The 14,727-nt window shown below is 34.7% G+C and overlaps 1 protein-coding gene across 1 annotated transcript in view; it reads left to right on the forward strand.

The window, feature by feature from the left end:
• LOC135213721 (protein spinster-like) overlaps window positions 1-14,323 on the forward strand; it is a 74,691-nt gene extending 60,368 nt beyond the window's left edge. Inside the window, exons 2-11 of the mRNA XM_064247836.1 lie at window positions 1,773-1,969; window positions 3,612-3,763; window positions 3,899-4,132; window positions 4,656-4,787; window positions 5,324-5,413; window positions 5,771-5,942; window positions 6,109-6,207; window positions 6,566-6,730; window positions 7,367-7,484; window positions 10,741-14,323. Of these exons, the coding sequence (XP_064103906.1) occupies window positions 1,773-1,969; window positions 3,612-3,763; window positions 3,899-4,132; window positions 4,656-4,787; window positions 5,324-5,413; window positions 5,771-5,942; window positions 6,109-6,207; window positions 6,566-6,730; window positions 7,367-7,484; window positions 10,741-10,835 (1,454 nt within the window). The 3' untranslated portion in view covers window positions 10,836-14,323. The remainder of the gene's footprint in view (window positions 1-1,772; window positions 1,970-3,611; window positions 3,764-3,898; window positions 4,133-4,655; window positions 4,788-5,323; window positions 5,414-5,770; window positions 5,943-6,108; window positions 6,208-6,565; window positions 6,731-7,366; window positions 7,485-10,740) is intronic.
• Window positions 14,324-14,727: the final 404 nt, after the last annotated feature.

The raw sequence follows: 14,727 nt of genomic DNA on the forward strand, positions 1-14,727 counted from the left end.
ATCTGTCACAGTCCGCGACATTGAATGATTCGTCTCCTGTACTAATAAATATTTAATTTTATAGTGTCAGTGATGTATTACTCAAGTTTATGTGACTCACAGTTCATAGCTTCTGATGCTGCTCTTATACACATTGGGGACTCCATCCTCCTATCCTACAAAGGATCCCGTTGTTCAAATGGGAATTTCCGTCTCTCGGCCAATATTGACTCGTTTTCTTGGATGATGGTGTTTAAGAATTAAGTCGCTCTCAAGAGTCGTTGATAGGATAAGAGAGAAGCTTCTCTGTGGCGTGGTTGGTATGGTCTTGGCCGGCCACCGAGTGCGATTCTCGGACATTCCACTGAGGGGTGAGAGATGTGGATTTCTGGTGATAGAAATTCACTCTCGACGTGGTTCGGAAGTCACGAAAAGCCGTTGGTCCCGTTACTGAATAACCAATGGTTCCATGAAACGTAAAAACACCATACAAACAAACAAACGATAGAATAAGAGAGATCTGTTCTCTTAGAATCGGAGGTTTAAGGAAGTAATTGTTTTGAAGAGTTAAAGAGGGATTTTCTGAGTATTTGCCCTATGTTTTTCGACTAAGTCTTGGTGTGACATATTTGTATTACTTATAGAATTTAGGGCAGCGCTGGGACCTATAAGGTCAGGTCATTCGGCGCTCACGTGATGTATTTATATTTTTAATTCTGCGCTCACGTGATGTATTTATATTTTTAATTCAACGCTCACGTGATGTATTTATATTTTTAATTCGGCGCTCACGTGATGTGTTTATATTTTTAATTCAGTGCTCACGTGATGTATTTATATTTATAATTGATCGTACAACCGGAAAAAAAAATTTTTGCGTTTGGGGAAAAAAAAAAAGGCTTGAAACTGTATTATTTAAACCCTTATTTATCTAATACTGAAGTATGTTTTGCTGGGAAATTACCAAGGCTTATATTACAAATAAACCTGTTGATTTAGTTTGTTTGTTGAGTAATTGACCGACGATGACTGATTATCGTGTACCCAGGAAGCAGGTTTTTGTATATGCAAATGCAAGAGTATTAAAATCATTGGCGGTGGACTAGAAAGTAGTGCGATGGAGCGCCTTGTGTTATTTATTAATAACAAATGAGGATAAATTCTGAACTAAGACTGCCAAGCATCAAGGCCTTTTTTAGTAGGTAACAGACTTGGCGCATAGTCCAAGAAAGAGAGCGTGTTTGGGAAAGAGGGGAAGCCATTTACTCGGTGTTTGCAGGCATTGAGCAATAGTTTTTTTTTTTTCCACAGGGGAAGCGTTGGCAGACATTAATGTGCGTTTAGGAAAACTGAATGTTTATAGTGAAAGTGTTTAGCAGACATTAGTGTGCATTTAGGAAGTGCGATAGTTTACAGTGAAAGTGTTAGCAGACTTTAGTGTGCTTTTAGAAAAACAGTGTTTATAGTGAAAGTGTTGGTAGACATTAGTGTGCTTTTAGGAAAATGAATGTTTTAGTGAAAGTCTTAGTAGACGTTAGTGTGCTTTTATAGGAAAACAGTGTTTATAGTAAGTGTTAGCAGACATTAGTGTGCTTTTAGAAAAACAATAATAATCATCATCATCATCATCATCATCATCATCATAATAATAAGAATTTGAAAACATCAAAGTAATGTCAGGATCATTAGGGTAATAAATCACAGAATTAACATTTATGCTTGCAGATAAACGCAGAATCATGAGCTTACCCCATTGATTGACTAGAGAATTGATGGTGTTTAATCTCTTCCAGGCGTTCTGCTGGACATCCAGGAAACCTTCAAGATGTCCGAATCGCAGAGCGGCCTCCTGCAGACAGCCTTCGTCCTGGTGTACATGATCATGGCGCCGTTGTTCGGTTACCTGGGTGACCGCTTCTCCCGAAAGATCCTCATGGCCATCGGCATATCCTTCTGGTGCCTGGCCACGCTCGTAGGGTCTTTCATGCCGGTAAGTTCCCCCCAAAATTGCCCCCCACCCCCTCCCTTTCATCCTAATCTGTATCGTCTTTTTTTGTCAATAGATGGTGCTGGCGATAAGATCTTGTTTATTATATATTTGTTTCTTCATTCATTCACTTTTTATGTCTCTGATTTTTTTAAATATTTTTTTCTAAACCTTCATGTTTGTGTGTGTGCGCGCGAGTGTGTGTGTGTGTGTGTGTGTGTGTGTGTGTGTGTGTGTGTGTGTGTGTGTGTGTGTTTTCAAAACCAGACAGTGATTTAAATCCTTCTGGGACGAAACACTTTTCAATTTTAATTCCTTTGTACTGTCTTTATAGCATATATATTATAAGTTTGAAACCAGTCAGGATTTATACCAAGTGTTTCATCTTTCCCTGTGGTACATTAGCATGTATGTATGAGTGTATATATATGTGTGTGCATACACCATGATCTAACTAGAAAATGAGAATTATAGCTCTGAAATATGTTTTTTTAGTAGAGGGAGTAGTTATAATTTTTAATTTGTTCACGTCAAGGAACAATGCAGTGCAATATTTAAAAAGCGGTGTTATCATCTTCCCATCCCTCACGTGAAAATACAGATCAAATGCCGTTCATATTGAAATAGTTTCATTGAGGGTAGAATCACTTGATGTTTAGCATCCCTTGAAAGGAAGACCCACTTGACGGTGTGTGGTTTGTTTTGAGCAGCAGATGCATTACCTCCCCTACTTGAATCTAGTTAAGCCCATGCCACTATCAATCCAAGGAGGGATTGATGGCCAGGTCACATCCGACTGCCCTGTTGCCAAGGGCTTCGATCCCATGGTCAATAGATGCTTCAGGCAGCCTTATGTGCATCCTGTGGCTCAATCCATTATTGCTGGGTACAGCTTACTGGCTACTTAGTGCTTGTTAAAGGGCCATTAGTGTCATTGAGTCCCTCGCTGTGAATAGGGGATGTGACGTACTGCCCTGTCCTCTATCAGCAACAGTGGTCCCTCGACAGTAGTCTTCAGTGTCGATTTTTATATCGTAGTTAATGTTTGAATTGACTTTATATATATATATATTTTCTTCATGTGACTACAAAGAGTTTATTGCCCAAATTCGTATGGGATTTTTACCTGTCAGGGACAGGGTACATTCTGTGAAAGGTTGCAGGTACTGTGGTGTTGCAAATTCCTTTTGCAATAGCAGTATACTAAATATTTGCATGTGATTTTCATTCATAAATTAAATATTTGGGTGTATTTTCTATGCACAATATTAGGCAGTAATTGTTACTTATTAATTTATTCTAATTTGCTGTCCACGAATTAACAGTCATTGTTTGTTCTACATATTTACAAATAAATGCTCAGCTCAAGCCTTATTATCATCTTGGCCAATATGGTCATTGTACTTCCAGTGATATGTTCTTGTAAAAACATTCTTTATAAATGATATACTTATTATTATTATTACAATGATACACCCATTATACTTATTATATTATTAAAATGATACACTTATTATTATTAATATAACACAAAATGACTGAAAGATCAGTAACTTGCAAAGAAAGTTTCCAAAGAATAGAATGTGTGTATACAGTTTTGAAATATCTTCATTCTTCTTCTAAGTGATATTTTTTTTTATTTCAGAATTATGGATTATTCCTGCTCTTCAGGTGTTTTGTTGGGGTCGGAGAAGCCAGTTACTCCACCATTGCCCCGACCATCATTTCTGATCTCTTCGTCAAGGATCTCAGATCCAAGATGCTTACCATTTTTTACTTTGCAATTCCTGTTGGGAGGTAAGTAAAGCTTTCCTTTAATTTAGTTGCTATTGTTTATTTGGAATAGTATAAGTTAATTTGACCTGTTAACTATTTCTTATATTTTCATTTGTTTATGTAAGATATTAACAGGAAATCCTTTCTCTCGCTCAGTGGCTTGGGGTATATCATTGGTGCTGAAGTTAAGAAGCTTGTAGCAGCTGCAGGCACACTCACAGTCCCCTCAGAAGCGTGGCGGTACGGTCTGCGTGTGACTCCAGCCATGGGGCTTCTCGCTTTGGTGTTGATCATCTTCCTCATGGAGGAGCCAGAGAGAGGGGGAAGTGAGGGAGGTCAGCACTTGCAGGCCACTTCATTCTGGAGTGATCTGAAATATCTTTTCTCAAAGTAAGGATGCCTTTCTTTCGTCTTATTTTGTCCTTTTCTTCAAAGGTATTTCATAAAGAGTTATAACCTCCACTTGTGAAGTCTTTTAATTTTATGTGCACCAGTATCTACGTAATTGTCTCTCTCTTGACAAGATATTAACTCAAAATATATTATATTTGACAGTTTTCAGTTAAATTTTGTGAAGCTGTGGGCTATGTGCCAAGGAAGAGTAGCTTAAATTTTGATCAGGACTATGTACTTTTTTTTTAACATTGTGGAGGTAGTCATAGTATACTCTTAAGTGGCCAGTATTACCCTCATTCCACCATCAGTAGTACAAATAAACTGAGACACATTGCACAGTTTTTCTAAGAGTATCTGCAACCTGTTGTAATAAGCACTTGAAACAAACTTATGAGTCTATATTAATTACTTTTAATGTCACTCATATCTCTTACTAAAACAACTTTTTTGACCTGGCAAAGATCAGCTATTTATATTTATATTGACACCTGTTTTTCACCTTTACCCAACCCAACAGCATGAGTTTCATTCTGTCAACCCTCTCCTTCACATGTGTTACTTTTGTGGCGGGAGCGCTGGCCTGGTGGGGCCCTCTCTTCACAGAACTTGGGGTCAAGATTCAAGAGAATCCCAATTCAAATGTTGCAGAGTAAGTATTTGGAGGGATTGTTATAAATCATGGATTTCTATTGTTTTAAAATGCATTACCAAGATACAAAATTAAGTATTAAGGTTACCCTGTACCATTAATTTGCATCAGACAGGTTGTTTTTTTATTTTTTTTTATTTTTTTTTTTTTAAATACATCTACTGAAATGCATACACACTTATTTTGGTCCTGAATTCTATATAGTTTCTTTTCGACGAAAATTGTCCTGATTTGAAAGTTTTCATGTGTCTCTTGGTTTTTAAGGTTTCCTTTAATTTAAAAAAAATTACTTTTGTCAAATATACTTCCATTTCTTTACAATTAATGGTTTTAAGGCAGTTAGATTTTTAAAATATTACATTTTTCATATGGTAACATTAGCATTTATGTACTTGTTGAAATGAAACTTATTTCCTTAATAAAATATTTCATATTTCAAGGTTATGCATACTGTTTTTACTGGCAATAAACATAATTCCTGTTACATTTAAAGGCTATTAATATCACATATATAACTTCTTAATATTTTCTTGCAGTGTCGCTTTCATCTTTGGAGCCATTGCCATGACAGCTGGTATTGTTGGTGTGCCATTGGGATCATTTTCAGGCCAAAAGCTGCGAGCCAAGTGAGTTGTGATGTACCATTCCTTTGGGTGCATTATATGTTTTAGATTTCGTGTTCTTGAGGTGAAGAATACTATAGCGTACTGTACATGTATTTGTGTTACAAGTGTCTAAGGAAGTGAATGACTTTTGTATTCTGAATCCAACACCAACGCATTTGATGTAAGAGAAGATGTCATGTTGGAAATTCTTACTTACCTTCCTTTGGAGGATTGAATTTTATGCAGCCACAATCAGCCATGTTTCAGAGTAATGTTTCACAGTAATGTACTATAGCCCATTTTATGAAATCTTCCCATGTGCTTCTGATTATGTATGCTTATGTTTCTAACATGTGTTCCTTGTATTCCTTCCAACAGGTTTCCATTTGCAGATCCAGTTGTGTGTGGCACTGGACTCCTGTTGTCTTTTCCCTTACTAATAGGTGCCATGTATCTGGCCCAAATCAACACAATTGCCTCTTACATAGTCGTTTTCTTTGGACAGCTGTTCCTCAATATGAATTGGGCAGTTGTATCGGACATCGTTTTGGTAAGGACATAACTGCGATTTGTAGTGTTTATAGAATGTGCAATTTTTACAGTTCCTCTGATATCATTTAAAAGTACATTTATATATAGCAAATTCCAAGTAGTACATACAGTTTATGTAAATGCTGTCTTCAGAAATCATCTTTTCTTTTTTTCTTATTTTGCAGTATGTTGTCATCCCCACCAGAAGGTCTTCAGCAGAAGCCTTCCAAATTCTCTTTTCTCATGCTTTAGGGGATGCTGGGAGTCCCTACCTCATTGGTGTGGTAAGTATAGTACTGCACCCAGTATGATACATATCTTGATAACATGCAGTGAAATTCAAAGGCTGATTAAGGTAGTTGTGAAGAAATTATAGTTGTTTTGAGATAAACTGCAGCAGCTGCTGCTTTTTATACTTATACCAGTTAAGAGAGCTTTGAGGGTGTCAGATCTGTTGTTATTATAGAGATGTAGATACAGTATAGAATTTATCCTTAGTACTTTTAATTTGACAAGTTAAGTATTAGCAGCCTTATTTTTTAAATTTTGACATAAGTGTTTATTGGGTGTGATAATGGCTGATCCTCAGAAATGCCTAGCTTAGAATTTACTGTTAGAGTTACAGTACTATTCCTGTTTCAGGTTGCAGAGGCAATCAAGCCTATAATTCCACCAAGAAACGAAACTCTCCTGACGACCATTTCGCCGCTGGAGGGTACCATATTTTCGAATGATATGTTCAATGAGACGAGTATAATTACAACAACTCCTGAACCAGAACCTGAAGATCTCTACGTTAAATTTAAGGTTGGTTAAACAGCATAAGTTTTTTTCTTATTATAGTTTTATCTTCACATTGCTAAATTTTCAGTTGTGCAATGGACATGCATGCATCTGATACAGTAGGAATTTAAACTTTTATTCTATTTTTTAATCATGAAAGGTGCACATGAACTTAAACAGTCAGGGAAGGAAACTCACTGGGTAAGAAAAAATAGTACTGTGGAGGAGTTTGTCCACTAAAATTTAACAAGATAAAGCCTATTGTGGGAGGCTATTGTGTACTGGAACAAAAGTTATAATAAGAGACTGCAATATGGTTTATACTTTACCATGGGAAAATAGAGGCTGCTTTGGATGAAGTAGGGTACATGTAGCCAAATTTAGTCAGAAGTTCCTGGCTAAATTTGGACAATTTTTGGAAGTTTACCCCATGAAAAATGCAGTTTGTCAAAAAAATTTGAGTCAACAGGAGAATAATATGGTATTCCTCCCCTGCTTTTTTTTTTATACATTTCTTGATATCAAAGTACTTGAGCTAGACTAGAGAAAGCAGTTAAAAATCTCTAAGCTTTTGAAGTCTTCAGTAACAAGAAAATTTATTTCTATTTCCTGTAAATATGGTTTTGATACTAAATATAATTTTTTTCTACTACCGAACAGTCATTGCAGTATTCCATGTATATCTGCGCAGTTGTAAATATCTTTGGTGCGTTATTCTTCTATATCAATGCCTGCTACATTACTGCCGACAAAGAAGAATGTGACAGAACCATAGCAGGTGAGTGTTGGTTTTGTTTTCCTTTTCCTTATGCATCTTGGCATGGTAGCTCACAGTTGAGAGCACAGGTTTTTTTTCTAAGAATACTCTTTGACAAGTGTAATTTTCTACTAAATGTAAAGTTTTTGTACTTTTCTGCTCCATTGTCAGGGAAATCTTAATTATATTGGTTTTAAAACTCTTACTCCTCTTTGCTTTTCATCAGATTAATACATATTTCAGTGATTTATATCAATACAGAGCTCCAAGCAGCTTCATATTTAATGTCTTCTGGTCTGTTGGATATTAAGTTGTTCAGATTAAATGCCATAAACTAAAAGAAATTTAGTATTTTTGCTCCGTTATAGTTTTCAGCTACATAGTTCGTTCAGTTTGTCTAGCATTAAAGATGTGTAGGTATATAAGTTACATAATGTACTGAAATGAGCCATCAGAGAGTATAATTTGTTTAAACTTTGTAGCCCATGTGAATAGTTTCCTGTTGTTACATAAGTTGGTGTGAATGATAACACAGATAACTTGGTTTTGACATCAGTCCTTCATGTTGTATTACCACTAACAGTCAAACCCAACAGTGCAAGTAAGATGTAACAATTTTATTTCCTTTGTCCATTACTAATCCCTTCTGCATTTCTGTCTGTCTAATTTTCATTCATTCTGTTTCATTTCTGTCTGTCTAATTTTCATTCATTCTGTTCCCCTTAGTTGAGTGAATGAACAATCTAATTGTCTTTTCTAGTTCCAGTTTTCTACCCTCATTTAATAAATCCTTTTAAGCCTGTGGTTTTGTAATAATGCACACCTTTAAGAATTAGTTAAAAATGTAGCCAAAATTTAGAGGGAAAACTGCTGTAGTATTTTGGCTCTTAGTACTTGCCCCCTATTACACAGCAGCTGGTCTTAAGATGATAATAAGCCCCCTGATACTTTGATATGTTTATTGGTCCTGAGAGATTATAAGTATGATAACCTAATCTTCATACTCCATTCCATTCCTGAAAAATGGTATATAATGTCTTTCATTTGTCTTAAATGCATGTTATGTATCCTTCGCTTAACTTTGCATATTCAGCAATTTTTTGTAACTTTTTTTCATGCTTGCATATTTGCTCTTACTAAATACTGTAAGGAGTTACTATAAATGAATGCAGTAGAAATTTGACATACATATAAATATCTTGCTTCATCAATCTGTTACTTTACTTGGCTCTTTGGTAAGCTTTTGTATATTAAAACATTATTTTACATGGAAAAGCTTAATTTTGTATTAAGAAGTGTTTGCAATATTTATAGACCTCTATTATTTAATTATAAGTGCAGAACCAAGTAATGTCTAAGTAGTTACATTGCTAAATTTTTCTCATGTTTCATCTTCCCTTCCGCACAGAGTTGAAATGTTTATCCCATTTTGAGGAGTTAGTCCCCCTGTCTCGAGGTTGGTTTAGGGTTTTCAAAGCAGTTGAACCTTTGCATCTATGGTTTTTGCCAGAATTTGGGTTAAGCCAAAGATTGTGACATATTTTTTTACCAGTCCTGCAGTGACGGAGGTTTTTGCTCCCAAAAGTTCCATCGTACAGTCTTTGGGATTTGCCTTACTTGCTCTTCTGGTAGATGGAATGGCATAATTATAAAAAGCCATTTTCTGTTGCTTAAGGTCTGTAGGCAACCTTTATCGCCATGATCTTTAATTGGTAATACTGAATACTGTACTTGGGCTTGACTGAGGATCACATAAAATGGCTTGGCATTTCTTTTACCAAAAGCCACACAACCTTTTTTTTAATTTTTAATCTCTTCCATTTACCCGCAGTAAAAGATTTTTTTTTTTCGTTCCAAAAAAAAAAAAAAGATTTTGTAACTTCCATGTATATGTACCTTTACTTCCAATTTCATTGATGTTTTTATACCAAAACTATGTATTATAAAGCCTTAATTTCCATTTGTTGTTGTATGACCAAAACCAGGTATAATGCAGATTGAGCAAATGTTAATACAGTATTCAAGTATTACTGTTGGTTGCAATATGTAATTGAGAGCCATGAAGATGATCTTGCTCTTAGATCAGTATTCTTGGTGATGCATTAATACCATTATTATATGTACTATATATAAATAAGATAAAGCAATTAACTCAAAATAGAGGGCCATGTACATTCATGACTGCTGTGCAGGGAATCGTCTGATGATTGCTGCCTCAGCCCATACAACTGTTTGCTTTTCCCCTCTCAAGACAGAAGGCAATTAGTTAACTAACTCTTAACACTTCATTTAAATAGTATATTCAAGTGTAGGGATTGTTAAAATGAAAATGCAAATTAAGGCCTCATTAAAAACTGTTTTGTCTACCTAAGTATACCATATACAAATTGTGAACCTGCATGATAGAGTAAGTAATCTGTTGCTCATGTTGGACCTTTGCCTCTGTCCCCTCTTTTAGAATATCATTCCTTGCTAAATTAACAAGAACATTAAAGTTTTTTTGTATGAATGAAGTTTGAGTGATGAGCGTGAATAATGTAAATTAGAAAAAACTGGATTGTATGTTGACCTCAGCAGTGTAATTTTTGAATTGTATAATTTAGTTGAACTTTTGTATTCATTTAGTGTGGAAAATTAGTACCTTAATGTGGTAAAAGATATGGAAAACATGAGGATTGGGGGTAGGTTAATATTTTTAAATGGTATGACTGGCATGTTTTAGTTTTTTTTTATCTGCAAGTTTCATCCTCACTGCCTTTACCCTGAGAAAAGAAATTGCCTGTTCTTCCATTCAGAAGAACCTTATTCGGACTCAAGTCAGTATGAAAGTTTATGGAGTTAGGCCTTGAACAATTCAGATTTCTAAAGCACAGCTTAGCTGTTGATATGTTAAACATGCAGCATAATTGAATTGCTAGTTGACCTCCTTTCTGACTTGAAACTAGTACTTTCAAGGTGCTTTCATGCCCATTTTTTATCCACAGCTTGTATGCATCTAATTAACTTCTTGCTTGCATTCTTTAGCTTTAAGATGCATCAATAAGTATCAGACATTTTCAGTTAATTCACTATGGTAGGCTTATTCAAAAATTTATTGCAATTATAGCTTTTCTTAATAGTCTGATAAACTTCCCACAAAAGTTAATTTTTTAGTAGTAGTATATAACAGTCTACTGAGGGGCTCCCCTTTTTGTATATTTATGAATAGTAAAATGTTAGAATCAAAAGTTTCAGAAAAGTAGTTTTATCAGCAACTTATTAAGGAATTTTTCCACAGGTGATGCAGAAGATGAAGCCAGTTCAAGCAGCAGTCAAAGCATATCAACACCCGATGATCCCGAGGTGGAACAGACACAAAATCTTCTCACTTGAGGTCTTGGGTTGATTTAGTCGCATGTTAGTTACCTATGTTGTAGGTTGCCATGTGCACCCTGATGATATTGAACATTACCATCCAAGATTGTTGAATATTTCTATTTTATCTTTAAGGCAACCTTTGGAAGGTCAACTGTGATCCTCTCTGACACCATATCTTGAAAGTCCTGCAGCTTAACTTGGCAATGATTGTAATGGAAAAACTTTTAAGACTGTTTTTCTGTAAATTAAGAAACAATATGTGAAATGCAAAAGTGCATTGTCTCATACTTAAGGTTGAGATCAAAGTAATTAAGATTCTCAAAGATCCAGAAAGGAAGCATATAGATCTCGTGAAAAGTGAACTCACGACTTGTAGTTTGTGTATTTTTATACAAAGGAAATAAACTGTCATAAAAATAATGAAATTGATTTAACTATAATGTTGAATATTCTAGTGCCCTTGTGGATGAGAGAAGCCCCTTAGATAAGGCTTTTTGTGATTAATACTACATGAAATGCTATTTTAGTATTCATGTACAATGCAAATTATGTACTGCATACATTATGGTCTTTTTGGAGTGCCAATTTACACTTTAATTATTAATCCAATCAACTGCAGAAATATCACAGAAACCAAAGTCAAAGGAAGTGTGGCTATGAACTTTACGCATTGCCAAGTGGCTGTGCTTAAAAAGAGGGAAAAAATATACCACAGATCAGGTACCGGGTGACTTCAAATGTTTTGTGAAGGTTGTTGAATTAAAGTTGATGTATTGTTGAAAAAGACACTGGAAAATTTTCCACACTGATAAAAAGCTGTACTATATTGTAAGTACATGTATGAACGTGTGTGTGTTTATATTTTCCGAGTCACCACGCCTGCCAGTACTGTATATACAGGTAAGTGTTCCTCTACAAAGCTTTACTATGAATTTTAATAAGTACGTCCAAATAGAGCCATTTTAATTTATTCTATAGTTTTTATAAACTTTGAATAAGATTTTAATAACCTTGTACCAACCAGACATTTTCTTACTCCATGACAAGTTTCTTCAAGTGCTCTCACTCAAAATAAACTTTAGGAAATTTATAGTGCCGGAGTTTGAACGCAGGATGTCTGATGTTTCCCAGGATAGTGTTTTTATATCAAATGTTGAACTAAGGATTTAATTAATTTTTCCTTTACATTTACCTTAGATGGACAAAGTGGGTTTCCCTGATCATTTTATCATCAGTTTTTTTGAGCCAGATTTTAGTACTTTATAGGCAAAGTAGTTATGTTTGTATCATAGATGGTTTTCTCTTGGTAAAAGTAATTAGGCCTAAACCTGTCTAGTCTAGCATCTGAAAATTTTTATGATCAAAGGTATCACTGTAAAGGGAATTTGACAAAGTCCTTCCAAGTATCATCTGAATATGATGTCCTATTAGTAAATAAATTTGTTGAGAGCAAAAGTCAGAATTTGAAGAAACCCATTCCAAGTTTTTATGTTTTCTGCATTGAATGTAGTTGTACAATGTTTCTGTGTTGCCGTGTGGTGTTTTATTATTTAATTAATTACCAGGCTGAGAAAACATTAGGCTTAATAGGATGTTATGTAAAACATTACAAAAAGCTGTGAATAGGACCAGAGTTGAGTCATTAGCAACTAAGAAACCAGATAGCAGCTTTGATTAGGAATTATTGCATAGCATAGACAAACAGTAATGAATGAATAAGATCTTTAAAAAGTGCTTGGTTTATCTTTTACACAAAAATTGGCAAACTGGTGCAAAAATCTTCTTAAATGCAAATAATCTTTTGAACAATTTTGTTCAATTTATTCCAAATTGTTTTTTTTTTTTTTGCATATGCCAAATGATTACATGGACATTTTGAAAAATGGAGCAAACTGAATTTCAGTGTCTAGACCTGTATACTTTACCTTATAACTGTTACTAATGGTTGCCAAAATTTACTAAGGCAATAAAAAATACAGGGTATTATTGGAAAGAATAATGGGCAGATTTGGATACACGTGAAAATTAAACTTCAGCCATGCTGTATGAATAATTTTCCTTGTAGGCCTGAACAAACAGTTGATAGTGATTTAATTGTTCAGTTACTCTTTTAGTGTCTGTCTTCAAAGCATTTGTGATATGTGATATCCATGTGAAGTTTGTGTATGTGAATCTTAGCTCATGGCTGCAGAACTCCGTCAGTGGTAGCAAGGTTTTAATATATATTTCTGTTGGTGTGAGTGACTTGAACAAATGCAGTACATGGCAAGTATGAGACAACCTCCTACATTACATCATTCCTTTTATGTTTCTTATAAATATAAATACAGGGATAATGCTAGACATTTTCAGTATTTTGGCAATAATAATCCAAGCTGTCTTTATGTTCTTGTGTCTTTGTACTACTATTACATTAATGTTCTTCATGTGATGATATTGATTAGGAAATGTGTTTAACAGGAAGAAATCTGTCATTGTCAAAATTAAAAGTGTTTTTAATTGAAATGCAGGAACTTCATGGAAATCTATGCAGATGGAACTAGTTCTGTACTGTATGAATGCAATAATTTAAATTTCAACAATTTCTTACCTAAAAGCATGTTACCTGTTGCTTTGGAGTATTCACTTGTTGTTCCTTGAAAGATGGTCTGGTATGTTAAAGTATTGGTTATCATTTAAGTGGATTCCACTCAGCTGACAAACTTGTCAATACCACACTTTTGGCATATGTAGTCATTTCTTTTATCTTATTTACTAGAGTATAGGTCCCAGTACTATTTTATTCCTTAGAAGTGCATAACTTCAAATCCTCTTCAATTTTTGGCACAAATTGTCTCTTGTCTGAGAAGAATCTCCTCTCTCTCTCTTCCATTAATGTATCTTATCCTTTCCTTAACTTTAATGCAAGGAACTTCTCGGGTTACTTGCAAGAACGTATATAACTTAACTATTATTTGATTACTTGAACTTGCTTCTATGGACACGTCCTCAATCTTACAACACAACATACCTACCTCTTTATATGTGGGATGCAATAAAAGCTGACCTTTTGGTTTCGAATTGTGATTATGAGGTATACTGCTATTAGGAGTTTCCATTTTCACAAATTTATCCTGTAACATACTGTTATTCCATGAAATGTCTATGAAATTATTCACAAGCTTGAACACCAGGAAATTTACATAAAATATATTGACAACTTTTTTATGTAATTTACTGTAAAATGATGATTTTCTGGTTTGCCAGCCAAACTTCTGACACATTCTAGAAGATACCCTGTATTGGTCCTTGAATTTTCATCACATGGTACAAATGTACCAAAGAGCCTACCACACAGTGCATATATAAATTGTTTTCTTACATTCTGTTGTATATAGAATAATTGCATTGACTCATATTGGTGCATTAGGCTCATACTTAGCCATCCATTTATAATGTCGGGTATGATTGATGTACAGTACTGTATATTTAATGTTGTATTATGTAATAAAAGTTGATTAAAATGTTTTTTCATTACCACTTCAAGCCAAATTATTATTTATCAAATGCTAAACTGTTGTTGTGCAGACCATGGAGTAATTACGTAATCTCTTTTGTAATCTTAACTTCCTGTTTTGCCCTTTGCTGTTTCATTAACAGTTTCAACAGTTATCATCATCATCTGGTAATCACTTTGCAGGGTTGGACAAGAAATTAGCTCTCTCCACTCTCTTCTGTCATGCATTTTTTGCCTGAATTTGGTAGTGGTTTAAATCTCCATCCATGTTCCATTTCTGAGATTTTCTGGGCCTCTTTGCTTGTCCTCACTCATCAAATATTCAGGCTATATTAGCCTTAGCAATTGTGTTTTTTCTTTTTTGTTCAAATGTAGCATACTATGAATCTGGCCATTTCATCATGACTCCTT

Source organism: Macrobrachium nipponense, chromosome 19, assembly GCF_015104395.2.
Source record: "Macrobrachium nipponense isolate FS-2020 chromosome 19, ASM1510439v2, whole genome shotgun sequence".
NCBI lineage: Eukaryota > Metazoa > Arthropoda > Malacostraca > Decapoda > Palaemonidae > Macrobrachium > Macrobrachium nipponense.